General features: G+C 42.9%; 2 protein-coding genes across 2 annotated transcripts in view; one reads left to right on the top strand and one right to left on the bottom strand.

The window, feature by feature from the left end:
• lrch1 (leucine-rich repeats and calponin homology (CH) domain containing 1) overlaps positions 1-17,500 on the top strand; it is a 61,199-nt gene that overhangs the window by 23,757 nt on the left and 19,942 nt on the right. Inside the window, exon 9 of the mRNA XM_063193154.1 lies at positions 2,160-2,239. Coding sequence (XP_063049224.1) covers positions 2,160-2,239 — 80 coding nt within the window. The remainder of the gene's footprint in view (positions 1-2,159; positions 2,240-17,500) is intronic.
• On the bottom strand, positions 6,352-9,183 carry LOC134443283 (cerebellin-1-like). The gene is made up of 2 exons (XM_063193153.1): positions 8,472-9,183; positions 6,352-6,792 (listed from the first exon to the last, which is right to left on the bottom strand). Exons 1-2 carry the CDS (start codon positions 8,660-8,662, stop codon positions 6,546-6,548), a joined length of 438 nt encoding a protein of 145 aa, XP_063049223.1. The 5' UTR covers positions 8,663-9,183; the 3' UTR covers positions 6,352-6,545.

Raw genomic sequence — 17,500 nt, forward strand, 5'->3', positions numbered from 1 at the left:
GACCGTCTTAAGACCGTCTTACCGTTCCCTTGGATTTAGTGGTGAGCGTCGCTGTCGAGAGAGAGTTGAGTCGCTCTTACGAAGGACGTTGCTACCGTCGTTAGCAAAGACGCTTTCGAGATACGGACCCCTTGTTTCCTCTTATAAGTACTTAGGCTTTGTGTTGGAGGAGGACTTGCCTTTTAAGCTTCATGTTAAGCAATTGGTGTCAAAGCTAAAATTAAAGTTGGGGTTTTATTACAGAAACAGTGCTTGTTTCTCACAGTCTGCAAGAAGGAAGTTGGTAGAAGCTACATATTTGCCTGTTTTAGATTATGGGGACTAGCCTGGTGAACCAGCACCACCCGCTGGACGGCAAAATGTTTTGTCTACGGGTGGGTCTGGCCTCGCATAATGATTCAATGAAGCCAGAATGCCATGAATCTGGCAAACCAATTACAACGCAAAGATGTGTTTTGAATCAAAGCGGGCAGGGTTTTGAGGGAAGGTTGTTCTCATCAACAATCTTCGGATGTATTATGCATCGAGGCCAGACTAAATTAGACATCCACATTTAGTCTGGTTTATCAGGCTATATGGGGACATTTTTTATAGAAGTGCCACCAAGGCACTTTTACAATCACTTGATTCTACTTATCACTCTGCATTAAGATTCATCACTAGAAGAAAGCATTCTACACACCATTGTGTGCTGTATGACCTAGTAGGCTGGCCATCACTAGATATTAGACGACATAAACACTGGCTTTTATTTGTATACAAGGCCATAGTTGGCCAGCTCCCCTTTTATATACAGAGTGAGCCTTTTAATTTTTAGCAATCAAGGATACAACCTACGCTCAAGTAGCTATATTGTTTTAAATGTCCCCATAGTCAAAACAGAATTTGGTAAAACTGTTTTTATTCATTGTGCCCCAACTCACTGGAATGAGCTTCAGAAATCTCTTAAACTTGCTGTTTTTATGTCTGTAAATGAGTTTAAAGCCTATCTTATACTTTTAAATCTGTCTGCGCTTGCTTTTAATCTTGTAATCTCCTTTTAACCTTGTTTTATGTTTATTATTTTATGGTTTTTATTGTGTAATTTTATCTCTTCTTCCATATTGATTTGTTCTGTTTTGTCTGTGTCCTGTCTGTAAATGTATTTGTGATGTGTGCTGCTGCCTTGGCCAGGGCTCACTTGTAAAAGAGAATTTTATTCTCAATGTGATTTTATCCCTGGTTAAATAAAGGTAAAATAACGGCTCTGTCTTGACAGCCTGGGACATTCGTGAATATGAACGTTCCAATTGTTTTTCGCCGAACCGCGTCATAGCGAATTCGCTTAAGATTAGCTTGAGTTTAATCGTCAAAATTCGCCCTGGTCGCTCAAGAAGCTTCGCTCCTGGCGAATTCGCTCTGGTAGCTTTATTCGCCTTCCCTCCATAGAGAAGCAATGACTTCCGCCGCTCAGGTCGCGTAGTTCGCGCTTGGTGGCCACATTGCTTCACGTACTGTTCCTTTGGGAGCTGCATGCTTGCATCCTTTGCCGGTTTTGATAGCATGTTTCAATCGCTAAATCCTTTCAGAGAGAAGGTTTTATCTGACGATTCAGATTTGAACCTTCTGCAAACAGATAACAAACGACGGCATCCTTCTCAGTGGAATACTCGATCCAGTCCCTTTTCACATACCAGCGACATGTTGAGGTTTTAAACCAGTTACGTATTTAGGAAAGCACAAAAACTAGCATGTCTGCTGCTCGCAAAAACTCTGACTTCACTTCCCTCCACAACAAATGTGGTTACTGGGCAACACTGACAAACTTTCCAACAAGCTCACACGGTTTTAATATGTTTAATGTCGTAATGATTGTGTAACACTTAACGTTTTCACCCAAAACAAGTACAATACAAATGAAATAACTAAGGCTTTTATTTATGCATTTATTTATTGTGGGCCAGGGTGGTCTCATTCATCACTGTTGTTGGACGTTCGCTGTTGAACTCTGATTGAAAGCATGGATGATATCCGACGACGTGGGGGATTCGCCACACCCAATCAGCGTCTATGTATTTTAAATCGTTTCCTCTTGACCAATTGGGGGGCCCCGGAAAGATGTGTGTGTGTGTGTGTGTAATGTGTGTCTAATGTGTGAGTGTGTGTGTTTCTCTCTGTAGTGGATCCAGACTGTTCTCTTCAGCTCAACCACCAGGACCAAACACACACACTCAGCTCTCCTTTCATCAGCTACATACAGGTAAAAACACACACACACACACACACACACACACACACACACACACACACACACACACACACACACACACACACACACACACACACACACACACACACACACACACACACACACACGCTCACACACACACACACACACACACACACACACACACACACCTCTCCTTTCATCAGCTACATACAGGTAAACACACACACACACACACACACACACACACACACACACACACACACACACACACACACACACACACACACACACACACCTCTCCTTTCATCAGCTACATACAGGTAAACACACACACACACACACACACACACACACACACACACACACACATACACACACACACACAGACACACACACACACACACTCACACACACACACACACACACTCAGCTCTCCTTTCATCAGCTACATACCGGTAAACACACACACACGCACACGCGCACACACACATGCGCGCACGCACACACACACACACATACACACACACACACACACACAAACACACACACACATGCGTGCACACTCACACACACACACGCACGTTGCAAATCAGTCAATGAACTTTGAATTGTGCTTGTGAGAGATATTGTATTGAATTGAACTGCAGTTGTCAATCACACCACAAGGCCACAAGCACAAGAGAGTCTGGGAAACGTAGTGTAGAATGTAGGATGGGAAATGGAATGCAGTGTAGAATGAAGGATGGGAAATGGAATGCAGTGTATAATGGAGGATGGGAAATGGAATGCAGTTTAGAATGGAGGATGGGAAATGGAATGAATCCGTAGTGGAGTTCTGAAGATGTTTTTATTTTATTTATTTGACCTTTGTTTAAAGTGATACTGTCCCTATGAGACCAGTTAGCCGCCAGCTGGTCTCATAGGACTCAATGTTAACTGCTAGCATGGAGGTAAAATTTGCACTGCCATACCCGTAGAATGTCTGGAGTTGTTAAGCTCCACCTTGTGATTTTGGATATTTATTCTCCATCGTTTCCCGTTGCTACTCAGTGTGTGTGTGTGTTCATAGTGTACCCACCAATGTGTGTGTGTGTGTGTGTGTGTGTGTGTGTGTGTGTGTGTGTGTGTGTGTGTGTGTGTGTGTGTGTGTGTGTGTGTGTTCATAGTGTACCCACCAGTGTGTGTGTGTGTGTGTGTGTGTGTGTGTGTGTGTTCATAGTGTACCCACCAGTGTGTGTGTGTGTGTTTTCATAGGGTACCCACCTGTGTGTGTGTGTGTGTGTGTGTGTGTGTGTGTGTGTGTGTGTGTGTGTGTGTGTGTGTGTGTGTGTGTGTGTGTGTGTGTGTGTGTGTGTGTGTGTGTGTGTGTGTGTGTGTGTGTGTGTGTGTGTGTGTGTGTTCTGTCACGGTTTAGACAGACGAGGACCAGAGTCGCGTCACGTTTAGAGCGTGTATTGAACTGTCAGGGGAGCTGGGAGAGGGAGGCCAGGGAGGTTCTATGGAGATGATGACCAGAGACTTTTCCAGGTGGTACTGCACTCCAGGGGGCGCCAACAGAGAAGTGCAGACTCCATTCCGAATGAATGGGCCATAGAGGTAGAAAATGACACTAGAGGTGACCCCGCCCCCCTTCTGACGGCAATCTGTGGCAGCCATTATCTGTAGGTAGGTCTGATAAATGGAATGAATGGAGAAGGAGGCTCACCGCTGTCAAAAAATGGCTTAATAATGTGAAAATGTCCATCAACACACTCTACAAGGACAATAGTTGAAGTGTGTTGCTAAATATGTACAGAATTAATATAATTTGATTTTTAGATGTATTTTATCAACTCATATGATTTAAGTAGATATTTATCCTGACATTTCAAATCTGGTCTTTGATTAATGGGTTACTTCATATACACACAGTTTTAGTCCATTTTTTAACAGAGGTGGGCGTGTTCTCCATTGACTTGAATTGACTGAAGGTGCCTACACTACCTACAGACAATGGGAGGCGCCATGTGCCACTTCCCAGTGCTGTCATGAATTGCCATGTCCTCTCTAGTGTTATTTTCTAATTGCCATGTCCTCTCTAGTGTTATTTTCTAATTGCCATGTCCTCTCTAGTGTTATTTTCTACCTCTATGGAATGGGCTGTGCTCACTCTACAGCGCCCCCACAGGACAGATGAACCCGTGACAGCTGGAGCAGAAGAGTAGTCAGGAGTCAGGGGTTGTGTTTCTCTCAGAGGGGTCGCTGTGGCGCAGTGCGCTAAGCCCCCCACATTTGGGCTTACTGTACATGCCCACCCACAGGGGGCGCTGTGGCGCAGCGCGCTAAGCCCCCCACATTTGGGCCTGCATGCCCACCCACAGGGGTCGCTGTGGCGCAGCGCGCTAAGCCCCCCACATTTGGGCTTGCATGCCCACCCACAGGGGTCGCTGTGGCGCAGCGCGCTAAGCCCCCCACATTTGGGCTTGCATGCCCACCCACAGGGGTCGCTGTGGCGCAGTGCGCTAAGCCCCCCACATTTGGGCTTGCATGCCCACCCACAGGGGTCGCTGTGGCGCAGTGCGCTAAGCCCCCCACATTTGGGCCTGCATGCCCACCCACAGGGGTCGCTGTGGCGCAGCGCGCTAAGCCCCCCACATTTGGGCTTGCATGCCCACCCACAGGGGTCGCTGTGGCGCAGCGCGCTAAGCCCCCCACATTTGGGCTTGCATGCCCACCCACATGGCGCAGCGCGCTAAGCCCCCCACATTTGGGCCTGCATGCCCACCCACCGGGATCCCGGATCGAGTCAGACTTACCGGGGTAGAAGAGTCAGGGTTCCCACTGGTGCTTGAAGTCCTTGAAAATGCTTCAATTTCAATTAAGTGTCTTCAAGGTTGTGAAAATGCTTCAATTTCAATGAAGTGTTTTCAAGGTTGTGAAAATGCTTGAATTTTTGGTTAGGTGCTTGAAAATGCTTGGAATTTGTGTCAAGTCAAACTCAGCAAGCCAAATAATAGAAGTAAATTGTTCAGGTACTGGGGAGGACCCCCACACCCCCTCCCCCCCACACCCCCTTCGAGGACCCCCACACCCCCTTCCCGCAAACTACCTAAGGTGCTGGAATTCCCCATAGGAAAACCTAGTAAGTTGCTAACTGGCTTCAATTCCCCATAGGAAAACCTAATAAGTTGCTAACTGGTTTCAATTCCCCATAGGAAAACCTAATAAGTTGCTAACTGGTTGCAATTGCCCATAGGAAAACCAAGTAAGTTGCTAACTGGTTGCAATTGCCCATAGGAAAACCAAGTAAGTTGCTACAGTAACTGGTTGCAATTGCCCATAGGAAAACCAAGTAAGTTGCTACAGTAACTGGTTGCAATTGCCCATAGGAAAACCTAGTAAGTTGCTAACTGGCTTCAATTCCCCATAGAGCAGGAAGCCACTGAAGCGAAGAGCTGTAGTTATCGTCATATCCTAGTTTCCTGCGTATATTTAAAGTGTTCAAATAAAGACGCTGCTGAACCTTTTCATATATCCGTGGCCTCTGAATTTGGCTGAAAACACATGTCCTTATCAAAGCATAGTCCCAGGTATTTGTATTCCTACGTAGTGGTGTATTAGAATTAGAATTCCTACATAGTGGTGTATTAGAATTCCTACTTAGTGGTGTATTAGAATTCTACTTAGTGGTGTATTAGAATTAGAATTCCTACATAGTGGTGTATTAGAATTCCTACTTAGTGGTGTATTTGTATTAGAATTCCTACTATAGTGGTGTGTTTGTGCGTAATGATAACCAGACAGATTTGCAGTTACGTAAATAGAAATTTATTTGATCATGACAATGATTTGCATTCATAATTTGTCGAGCAAACAATCACCAAAATGAATGGACATGGTGACTGTCTGGCGTTCAGTGTTGCCAGATTGGGCTGTTTCCCGCCCAATTGGGCTGCTTAGGATGGCCATGTATGTGCGGGTAAAAATGGCATTTAGCACACAAAAAAAACCTGCCCAATTTTTGCCATAGAAATCAATAGAATTGGGCGGGATTTTGTACTTCTAGGCGGGTTTTGAGCTTTTTTTGGGGGGGGGCTGGAAATCATCAGCCTCATCTGGCAACCCTGTCTGGCGTTCATCAGAGAGGGAAGAGCAGGAAGCCACTGAAGGTGCTTTGGTTTTGACGTTCCCAACTCCAGAGCCTCATGTAGTTCGTTATAAATGTGCGTAATGATAACCAGACAGATTTGCAGTTACGTAAAGAGAAATTTATTTGATCATGACAATGATTTACATTCATCATTTGTCAAACAAATAATCACCAAAATGACTGGAGTTGTGGTCATGATGCCGTTCATCAGAGAGGGAAGAGCAGGAAGCCACTGAAGGTGCTTTGGTTTTCACGTTCCCAATTCCAGAGCCTCATGCTTGCAGGCAGCACCAGGTTCACCGCGTCCCCCTTCTCCAGCTGCAGAGCCAGGCCACTGGACAGGTAGCCGGGCTGTCCATCAGCGCCGTACTCAGTCAGCCACATCAGCTGCTCTCCGTTCTTATGCAACCAGATGTTCATGGTGCGCGTGTTGAGAAGATCCATCACACTGAACCTGTAAGAATGGAGATTATTGAATGACTCAGATTACACTGTTGACGCTATCTGAAGGTAGCACTGAACCTGTAAGAACGGAGATTATTGAATGACTCAGATTACACTAGCTGGAGCTAGCACTGAACCTGTAAGAATGGAGATTCACGAGTTTGTCCTTGAGTGCTTGGTGTACAGTTTATGTATAGTATATGCATGTTTGGCATGTTAGCTGGCATCGGTCCTGGGATGCTTTAAACGGAGCTCAAGCGGGATGAGATCCGCTTCCCCCCTATGTGTAGTATAGAGGAAGTGTAGCTGGGTGTTGTAGTGAAATGGAGGAGTATGGGGAGGTGGTGGGACAATTCGGAAAGCCTTCGCGCATGACAGGCGAAAGAGGGAAGGAGGGATTTAAATATGCGCGAAGGCGGGAGCAAGTAATGACAGCTGTCAATCACTCTCGGACTTCCTCCAGAACTACGTTTATATATAAACAACATTTATTGAATGACTCAGATTACACTGTTGATGCTATCTGAAGGTAGCCCTGAACCTGTAAGAATGGAGATTATTGAACGACTCCGATTACACTGTTGATGCTATCTGGAGCTAGCCTGGGAACTCCCATACTGCCTTTAGTTCTACACAATCGTTTGATCTGAAAGACAGTCTGGCGAGGATGACTCATAATGGCCAAGATCATGGTCCCTGTGTCATAATGGCCAAGCATTCCGAGTTTCTCTGCCCAATCAGAGAGCAGGGCAGTGTGTCATAATAGCCAAGTATTCTGCCCCCTACGGAATTTACAATAGGCAACTCCCAAGACCTAATCTCACTTGTGATTAGGTCTGGTGTTAACCAGGCAAATCTCAAGGAGAGCTGGGGCCTGTTTGTGCTAGCTCACCCCCACTGAAGATGTGGCAACCCCCCGAAGTGTCACTGGCCCTGACAAGACAAAAGGACACTTTTGGGGTGGGGGGTTGCAGTATATAATCTCACTTCAGAGATTCCTCTAGGAGTCACTTCCTACCTCTGAAGGGACTCCAAAACTCAAGTCTTTCTCTCCCTCTCTCCCTCTTTCTATCTGTCTCTCTGTCTATCTATCATGGGTAAACTCTCTTTGATTTCACTGTATCTCGAGTTAAATGTAATGTTACCATGCAGTTGATAATTAAATTGTCATATATAACATTCATTCATTTGCATCTCCTCACCTGTACCACACCATTTCCCTTTCCTGTGTCTTAATTAAAGGTACACTGTGCAGGAAATGGTCAAAAAAGGTACTGCAACTATGCTGCTCATTGAAACCGGGCTGCCTATTGCCAAATTAGATTTTTACATGAAAGTTTTCTAAGTAATTAACAAATATTTTCTAGTATGGTCCAAGTAGAGTAATTTTTGCAGCTAAAAATGGCTAATTTTGGAAATTCAAAATGGCGGACTATGGAGAAGATCCCCCTTTTCATGTATGAAAAGTGCAAATTTTCCAGTCATAATGAATATTTAGAATTTAACGGTGGTGGTAAGTATTCATGAAAAAGGTAACATTAGTGAATGGGCAGCATGAATTCTGGAAATAAACAACTACAAATCTCACACAGTGTCCCTTTAAGTTAACACTGCTTATGTTTCAAATGCCCACTCCTGGCCGTCGTTGGTTAGGAAGAAAGTGGAGGGAAAAGTTATACTTTTACAAACCTTAAGTAGTAGACCCCCCTGACTGGAGCTGTGAAGAAGCCGTTCTCGCCGTTGTAGGCCTCTCCTACATTAGTGATGACTTCACTGAACACTACGTTCAGGTTGCTGCTCCCGGCCACAGTGAATCCTGAAGGCAAGGCTGCAGAGAAGGCCACCTTGTAGGGATTATGGAAAAAAATCATAATCACCATTATTTTCGTCAAAATCGTAATCACGATTATTAATCACGATTATTGATTTTTTGCAGATTTTTTTGAAAATTATAACAAGATGAAATATAACCAAGAATTAACTATATACGGGATGAGCAAAATAAAATGAACTGTAATAATTATGTAAAGGCAATAGCATGAAACTTGGACAGGTGGACGGATGTTCTGGCTTCAAGGACGCTCTCAAAAGTAGGTCACTATTGCCACGATTAAATCACGATTAAAATTTCGACTTCGATTTCACTAATTTATCACGATTTTCGATTATTTTGGATGAATCGTGCAGCCCTAGCACCTTGGGTGTTGTTTGGGTCTCCCTCTCCTGTGCCGTCTCAGTGGCCGCCAGTCTGCTCTTCAGGGCCCCGTTCTCGCCCCTCAGCTCCATGACGTCCGTCTCAGTGGCCGCCAGTCTGCTCTTCAGGTCCTCGTTCTCGCTCCTCAGCTCCATGACGTCCGTCTCAGCCACAACCAGCCTGCTCTTCACTGCTGCATTCTCAGCCTCCAACACCTTAACCTAGAATAGAGTAGAGTAGAGTAGAGTAGAGTAGAATAAAATATAATAGCGTAGAGTAGAGTAGAATAGAATAGAATAGAATAGAGTAGAGTAGAGTAGAGTAGAGTAGAATAAAATATAATAGAATAGAGTAGAATAGAATAGAGTAGAGTAGAATAGAGTAGAGTAGAGTAGAATAGAGTAGAGTAGAGTGGAATAAAATATAATATAATAGAATAGAGTAGAATAGAATAGAGTAAAGTAGAATAGAGTAGAATAGACTAGAATAGAGTAGAATAGAGTAGAGTAGAGTAAAATAAAATATGATAGAATAGAGTAGAATAGAATAGAGTAGAGTAGAATAGAATAGAATAGAGTAGAGTAGAGTAGAGTACGTAGAGTAGAATAAAATATAATAGAATAGAGTAGAATAGAATAGAGTAGAGTAGAGTAGAGTAGAATAAAATATAATAGCGTAGAGTAGAGTAGAATAGAATAGAATAGAATAGAGTAGAGTAGAATAAAATAGAATAGAATAGAGTAGAATAGACTAGAATATAATACAATATAATATAATAGAGTAGAATAGAATATAATAGAGTAGAATGGAATGGAATAGAATAGAGTAGAGTGGAATAGAATAGAGTAGAGTAGAGGAGAGGAGAGTAAAAGAGTTGAGGAGAGTAGAAGAGAAGAGAAGAGAGTAGAAGAGACAAGAAGAGAAGAGGAGAGAAGAGAGGAGAAAAGAAGAGAAGAGAAGAGAAAGAGAAGAGAAGAGAAGAGAAGAGAAGAGAAGAGAAAGAGAAGAGACAAGAAGAGAAGAGAAGAGAAGAGAAGAGAGGAGAAGAGAAGAGAAAGAGAAGAGACAAGAAGAGGAGAGGAGAGAAGAAGAGAAGAGAAGAGAAAGAGAAGAGACAAGAAGAGGAGAGAAGAGAAGAGAAGAGAAGTGAAGTCTTAATTGTTATTATTCAAGTACAATGACATTTAAAGCTTCACCATAAAATGCACACAAAACTAAACTGACTAGTAAAATACATAAATTACATACTAGGTATAAGACTTGGACAAATCCTGGAGGTACACACGTACATATCAGCAAGAGGTTTGGGAATAAAGTGACCACACTGACTAGCAATATTAGTTGAGAGTAAGGATAGACCGATATACAGTATACTGTACAGGGCTCTAAATTAACTTTTTCCACCACCAGCCCATTTGGCTGGTTGATCTTTTTTCTTACCAACCAAACAGAAGTTCAACTAGCCATTTCTTTTATCTCGCCAAAATAAACTATGCGTTATGTTTTTTATTATTTTATTCAACTATTTCCACACATAAAGAATATAGGGCCTAGGCTACATACTATCATACATACTAACCTATATAAACTTTACAAAAACATACTTCCATAGTTTTTTTCACGTAGGCTATTCGCACGTCCATGCAAGGTCTGCCTTTTCCGATGGCGTGGGCTTTCCGAAAATGTCTGACGACTTCTGACTGACAGCTACGCTCAAACTGACAGGCACAGCTCTCCACATCTGTCCTTGTCTTATTCGCTCCGCCACCACTCCATTTTAACGTCTCTGTTACTATTAGCCTACTAGCATTCACCGACACAGAACCTTGCCGTAACCACCACGACATTCTTTATCACCGGTACAAAACTTACTAAACAGAACGAAGTAGGCGAACCCGCGATAGTGATATTATTGAAACAACTGGCTTCAGCGTGAGCCGGCACTTCAAAATCTGCTCTTCAAACAAGCGGTGGCTTTGGTGCGCGCTGTGAAGCAGGCAGCCAACAGGCGAAAGGCTACATTCCTGTGATTAAATAACTAACCAATGGCTGTAGCCTACATCATGACAAAAGTGTCCATGGGTAATGTTAGAAACCTTGCCGTCGTTGGGGAAGCAGCGGTTTAGGCGTTCATAATGTATTTCAGTCGGGTGCTACCAGCCAAATTGGCGCATAGATCATTTTCTCTACTAGCCAAAATGAAATTTCACGCGCATTTGGCGGGTTGCGGGTGTTAATTTAGAGCCCTGGATATATATATCGGTCTGCTATCGGGCCGATATTTGCATATTTTAAGTGTATCGGTATCGGCCGATACGCGTGTGGTTTTGGCCGATGCACAATATTTATTATTTTATGTCATTCAGGGTTTTTTAAAAGCACCAAGACAATTTATTACCTGATTGTTAGACATTACTTGATTGTTAGAGTGGGTGTTTAAATGTTACAAGTTCTACGTCAATTTGATAATGTTAAAGGAATGTTTATTTTTAACTTGAGACCTGGAATATTTGTAATTTTTTAACCTTTTTTTTAAACCCTTATCGGTCCCAAATATTAGGTATCGGAAATCGGGTATCGGCCAAGGGTGATGGAAAAAAAAATCGGTATCGCGTCGGCCATTAAAAAACCTGTATCGGTCGACCCCTAGTTGAGAGTAGAGTATCATTTAGAGTACGTTACAATATGCGACCTTGCCTCCTCCACTTGTGCTTGTCTCCTCGTACCAGGAAGAAATATGTCATGATGACATCACTGACCACAGCATTATATTTCAATATCTTGCAAAAGCTCAATTGTAAAGCCTTCTTCTCATTTGCAATTGGGATGATGAATGAAAAACAGTCCCTCAAAAGTTGTTGTGGCTAGGCTGACAGCTGGGAAACTTAATCATTTTCTCCACGGAGGAGGGGCCAGGAGGTGGGACGAGGAGACAAGCACAAGTGGAGGACGCAAGGTCGCATATTGTAACTAGTGTTGCACAGATACCGATACCAGTATCGGTGGATCGGTGGATCGCCACAAAAATGGTGGTATCGGTATCGGCGGTTACCAACAAATTGCTTGTATGACACTTAAACAGCCTTGAAATTTGTTATTTCATAGAGGTATTTAAAAACTATAAAAGGTTTTGCTGGATTCACTTTGTATTAGTCTTTTTCCTGTTTCACAAAGGTAGGCAGCAGCCTGACAAAGCCATGCAATGATTTTACATCCAAGTAGTATGCACTACAGCCCTTCATATATACATTTCAAATAGGGTGGTATCGGTATCGGTATGGTATCGGTATCGGCCGATACTGCACAGCCAGGTATCGGGTATCGTATTGGGGCCAAAAAATGGTATCGGTGCAACACTAATTGTAAGGCACTCTCTGTAGTCCAGATAGCAATGCCATTGACCTCATCCTGGGTGTCTTTTAGCATGGGCCTCATGTCCATCACCAGGTCTCTGAGCTCCTTCAGCTCAGCAGAGACGTCAGCAGCAGTAGCAGCAGTCTGGGTGCCGCGAGTCTGAGCTCCACACATGGAGAACAGCAGCAGCAGCAGTGAGATGGCAGCCCTCATCCTAAAAACAAACAAAACATAACAGAAACATAAAACGTGTTAGGCCTACGTGATATTTCAGCAGCAGCAGCAGCCCCAGTGCTCTGGTTCTCTGGCTGGACTTCAGTCTGGGTGCTGCGAGCCCGAACTCCACACATGGAGAACAGAACAGCAGCACCAGCAGTGAGATGGCAGCCCTCATCCTATACAAAACAAGCATTCATAGAATAGAATAAAAATAAAACTTCATTGCCAGACTCAAGATCCATTTTCAAAAATCAAATCACAGTACGGTGTAGACAATACATGGAGACAAACAGAAATATACTTTAGACTTTAAGTTGTCATGCCAACCTTTGATCTAACTGTATGAAAACACACATATACATTCCATTTATCAAAAAACCCACACATACATACAGGTAATTGTGTATGTATGTATTATATGATAGATGAATGGAAAAAAACATGTACATGATGATTCTGGTGGTGATCCGGATCACAAACCGGAACCAGGACTTTTTTAACGATTCTGTTAGCAGGATAACTGAAAAAACGAATCAGTTGATTTGGACGAAACTTTGTGGAGCTTTTCGTTATGACCCAAGGAACAAGTGATCAAATGTTGGTGGTGATTCGGATCATGAACCGGAACCAAGACTTTTCAAAAGATTCTTCACCATATAGACGCCCCCTAGTGACCAGAAATTGAATTGCGGGAACAGCACAAAAACAAGGCAGAAAGACTTAGGGTGTAACATGGTCAAATGTATCAAGCAGCTTCCTTGGCGGAGGTCTGCACTCTCTGAGTGCTTCTAGTTTACATTGAAAACCTTAACATAGGCCTACCTAAATATTATCCCAAAAGGTATTGATGTTTGCTAGTTGTCTTCTGATGTTGCATAACCTTTTGGATGCTATTGGGAATAAATCAAGATGTTTTTTTTTAAATGTAAACATACTCTGACCCCATTACAATGACCAGGATCTCGGAAAAGGCAGAAGAAAAAAAAAATATGGTGTGAGCATTACAACTGCTTGTCGAAATTGGCAGAAGTTATCCTTTAATAGTTGTACAGCAGCTTTCGGTGCTGCGCACGTCGCCTCGTTGGCCTCGTTTGTAGTCCAACAGCCACGTCTTACAATGGGCTGCAATGGGAGAAAAGACTACACTTCCCCCTTTGTGGAAAGGGGCCGGCCACCTCGTCGGCCATTATGCCTTACTTCATGTGGACCAGGGATGTCAAACTCAAATTGACTGAGGGCCAAACCCAATATTTAATATATATTTTTAAAAGGGCTAAAATACTATACTTAATAACAGTTACATCTCATTCACTTTTCCTCATCATACAGTATATATGTGGTAGTTCAAAAATGACTTTGAGCTGTTTCATTGTCCTGGGCCTACCCATATAATTATGACATACCAAATTTCATGTTCAAGACATGAACGTTACTAGGGCTGGGTTGAAAAGATCGAATCGCGATCCAATATCGATTCACGTTCGAAAAGGGCAATATCGATTCACAACTTTGTGGATCGATCTCTTACCGATCATTATAGGCGCTATTTTCTCAACCACATCCTGTAGCTCTCTTCCACAGTTTACCACCTACTTCTCACATACCAAGGTATTTCATGTTTGTGTAGCCATCAAAGGCTGAGATAATTAGGTTTTTATAACCGGTCTTAGAATTCTAGGCATAAATGGGTTAAAATGACAGCCCAGCAATACAAAAGATCGATATCGAATCGTATCGAATCGGATCGTGGATCGAATCGGATCGTGGCCTGGATCGATTCCCAGCCCTAAAAGTTACTGCATATTGATGGTGTATATGGACCAACCGTAAAACACGTTTGAAATTACTTGGCCCCTGGGCCTCAGATTTGACGTCCTTGATGTAGACATGAACCTTTTTGCCGTGCCCAACTCTCTCTTGTACACATACGTTGTACAATGTAACATTTGACCCCTGTGATACCACTGACATAATATAATATAATATTAGAGATGCACAGGATTCAATATCCGGTTCCGGTATCCGGCAGGATAATAGGGTTTTTCACAGGATCCGGTATCCGGCAGTTACCTAAAAATCAGGATCTGGGGCATCTCTACTTTTTACGTTGCCTAGGCTTTTCAGTCAGTCTTTCACACCCCTATCGCTGCATGGAGTGAAAGCCCTTTGGAAGCGGCCAGTGCAGGCAGTGTGGCAGTAAGCCAATGAGTCTAAAAAATAGTTTGCGCCAACATAATGAAAAGGGCCCACGTGTGCGAGTAGGCTATGTGTTTCAACCCTTTCGTAGAATCCGGTATCCGGTTCCGGATCCGGCAGAATCTTAAGCAGTGGATCCGGTATCCGGCAGGATCCTAAAAATCAGGATCCGGTGCATCTCTCAATATAATATAGTATAACGTAACGCAACATAACGTAATATAATAGTGCTGTACTGTACCTTTAAGAACAGTCTGTCGGTCCCTCCCAGTAGCAGTAGTAGTAGGAGCAGCAGCAGGGTGTAGCAGTAGGTGGGGACTCTGTCTGTGGTCGCCGTCCTCTTGTACCTCTGGGATTATGTAACGACTTATGGGTGGCGTTAAAGTGATACTGTCCCATTTTTGGAAATAAGCTTATCATACACCTCACCTAGAGTTATACAGCGCCGCCAGTTAGTATTGGCACCCTTTAATTTTATTTACAAAGTGTGCAATATATCCAGAAATAAATGGAAATATACACAACTTTTACCATCAGGATCTTTTAATTCAACATTATAAGATATTTATAATGGCCAAGTATGTATTTCCAAATGCATTTTGTAATTTCAAGCAAAAACACGAAAAAGGGCATGTCCAGGAATATTGGCACCCCTCCTTCAAGGGTTAATTGCACACTATTAGACAGCAATGGCAGCCTCCGACGGTTTTGGTTTTCATCAATGACTGTGTTCTTTCATTTTACAACCAATTCACTGTGCATTTGGATGTGCTCTTAGGGTTTTTGTCTTGCTGGAGTGCACATGATGTTCAACTCAAACCAAGTGTTCTTGCCATGGTTAAAACAAATCCTGTAAATGATGATACCTGTCATGTCATGATGTCTGTCATGATACCTGTGATACGGTCAAAGCCTCCAATACCTGATGCAACAATGGGGTGACATAATATTATGGATCGGACACCATGTTTGATTTTTGGTAGGGTGTCCCTTTCCTTAAACACTTTCTTGCAGAGTATGCAAACATGCTATTTGTGTGAGTCACTGAAAAACTGTGCTATTGCTTCATCTGACCTTAAAACATTCTTAAAAGGGCTGTGCTATGCCTGTATTTTCTCATACAGCCGTCAGGTGTTCCCTGTTATGACTTTTATTAAGCAATGTGATCTGCCTTGGTCTCCAACCAAAAAACAATACTTTGTGTAGTGTTTAACACAGGGTGCTTATTGAAAAGAACTACCCAAAACAGTTCAAAGTTGACAGTCAGGTCTGTAGATGTTATCACCTGTGTTTTTTCATTATTTGCACCGACTTACAAAGACTTTTATCATAATGTCTTCCCCTACCCCCCACATCCAAGGATGTTATTTACAGCTCCATGTTTGGCAGATTTCTGAATAACACAACACAATGTTGAAAATGGTATACCAAGGTCTTTTGAGATGACCTTTTATTATTTGGAGGTCTTGTTCTTGCAAATAATAGTATTTTTGGTGTCCTCAGGCAGCTCCTCTGTCTTCACATTGGTGAAAGACACACAAGCTGTAACAGGTGGTTATTTAAACACAAATATCACAATTCCTTGCCTAATTCATGTTCTATGGGCAAAAGCAAGTAGTCAAAGGTGATTCCCATTTGCGATTTACCATAATTAAGTCAAATTAGGATTCCACAATGGTATCCAGTAAAGGGTGCCAATACCAGTGATCCCGCGAGCTTTACCGTCTTCAATTTTTTCCCTCTCATAGTTTAGTATTTAATGCTGTTGATTATTTTTATATTAGTATTAACCACAAGCTATCTATAGAAAAATCATGGTTGACCTTATTATTTGTTGTCTGGAGATATGTCCCATAATGTACTTAAACTTCAAGGGTGCCAATACTAACTGGAGTCACTGTATAATAGGGTTTTACCGTTCTCCTGTACTCAATCGTTCTCTGGTTCTATGGCAGTGCAAATTTTACCTCCAAGCCAGCAGTAAACATGGAGTCCTATGAGACCAGCTGGCGGCTAACTGGTCTCATAGGACTCAATGTTAACTGCTAGCATGGAGGCAAAACTTGCACTGCCATACCCAGAAAACAGTTGAAAGTACAGGAGAACAGTAAAACCCTATTATATAACTCGAGGTGAGGTGTAAAATAAGCTTATTTCCAAAAATGGGACTGTATCACTTGTAAGTTCAGGGAGTTGAGGGGGGCGAGTAAGGGTGGAGTCGAGGGTGGAGTTTAGGGTGGAGTTTAGGGTGGTGAACTTCAGGGGTGGAGTTAAGTTCATGGACGCTGATCACATGTATTTTTCCAGAAACATGTTTGTCAGCTAACAGTGTTGTGGGAAAGTTAAAACCTGTTACCCAAAACTGGAGCATGCACGCACACACACGCACACGCACACGCACACATACACACACACACACACACACACGCCGGCACACATGCACACAAGCATGCACACATCCATGCAGGCATGCACGTACACATTTTAATACTTTTATTTGGATCTCATCAGACAGACTTGATATGTACTTCAATATTTCTCATTAGTGTCCAATCCTCTCCTACAGCACATATACACCCTGTTGCTCATCTCCCCCCCCTCACCTTAGTGTGTGTGTGTGTGTGTGTATGTGTGTATGTGTGTGTGTGTGTGTGTGTGTGTGTGTGCGCGCGCGTCTATGTGTGTGTGTGTGTGTGTGTGTGTGTGTGTGTGTGTGTGTGTATGTGTGTATGTGTGTGTATGTGTGTGCGCGCGC

Source organism: Engraulis encrasicolus, unplaced genomic scaffold, assembly GCF_034702125.1.
Source record: "Engraulis encrasicolus isolate BLACKSEA-1 unplaced genomic scaffold, IST_EnEncr_1.0 scaffold_29_np1212, whole genome shotgun sequence".
NCBI lineage: Eukaryota > Metazoa > Chordata > Actinopteri > Clupeiformes > Engraulidae > Engraulis > Engraulis encrasicolus.

What these genes read in the sequence shown, in the direction of transcription:
- LOC134443283 (XM_063193153.1), bottom strand. Translation starts at nt 8,662, where the DNA reads ATGGTGATTATGATTTTTTTCCATAATCCCTACAAGGTGGCCTTCTCT. An exon ending in AGGGGGGTCTACTACTTAAG is followed by an intron (nt 6,793 to 8,471) that starts GTTTGTAAAAGT and finishes CCATTCTTACAG; the next exon opens with GTTCAGTGTGATGGATCTTC.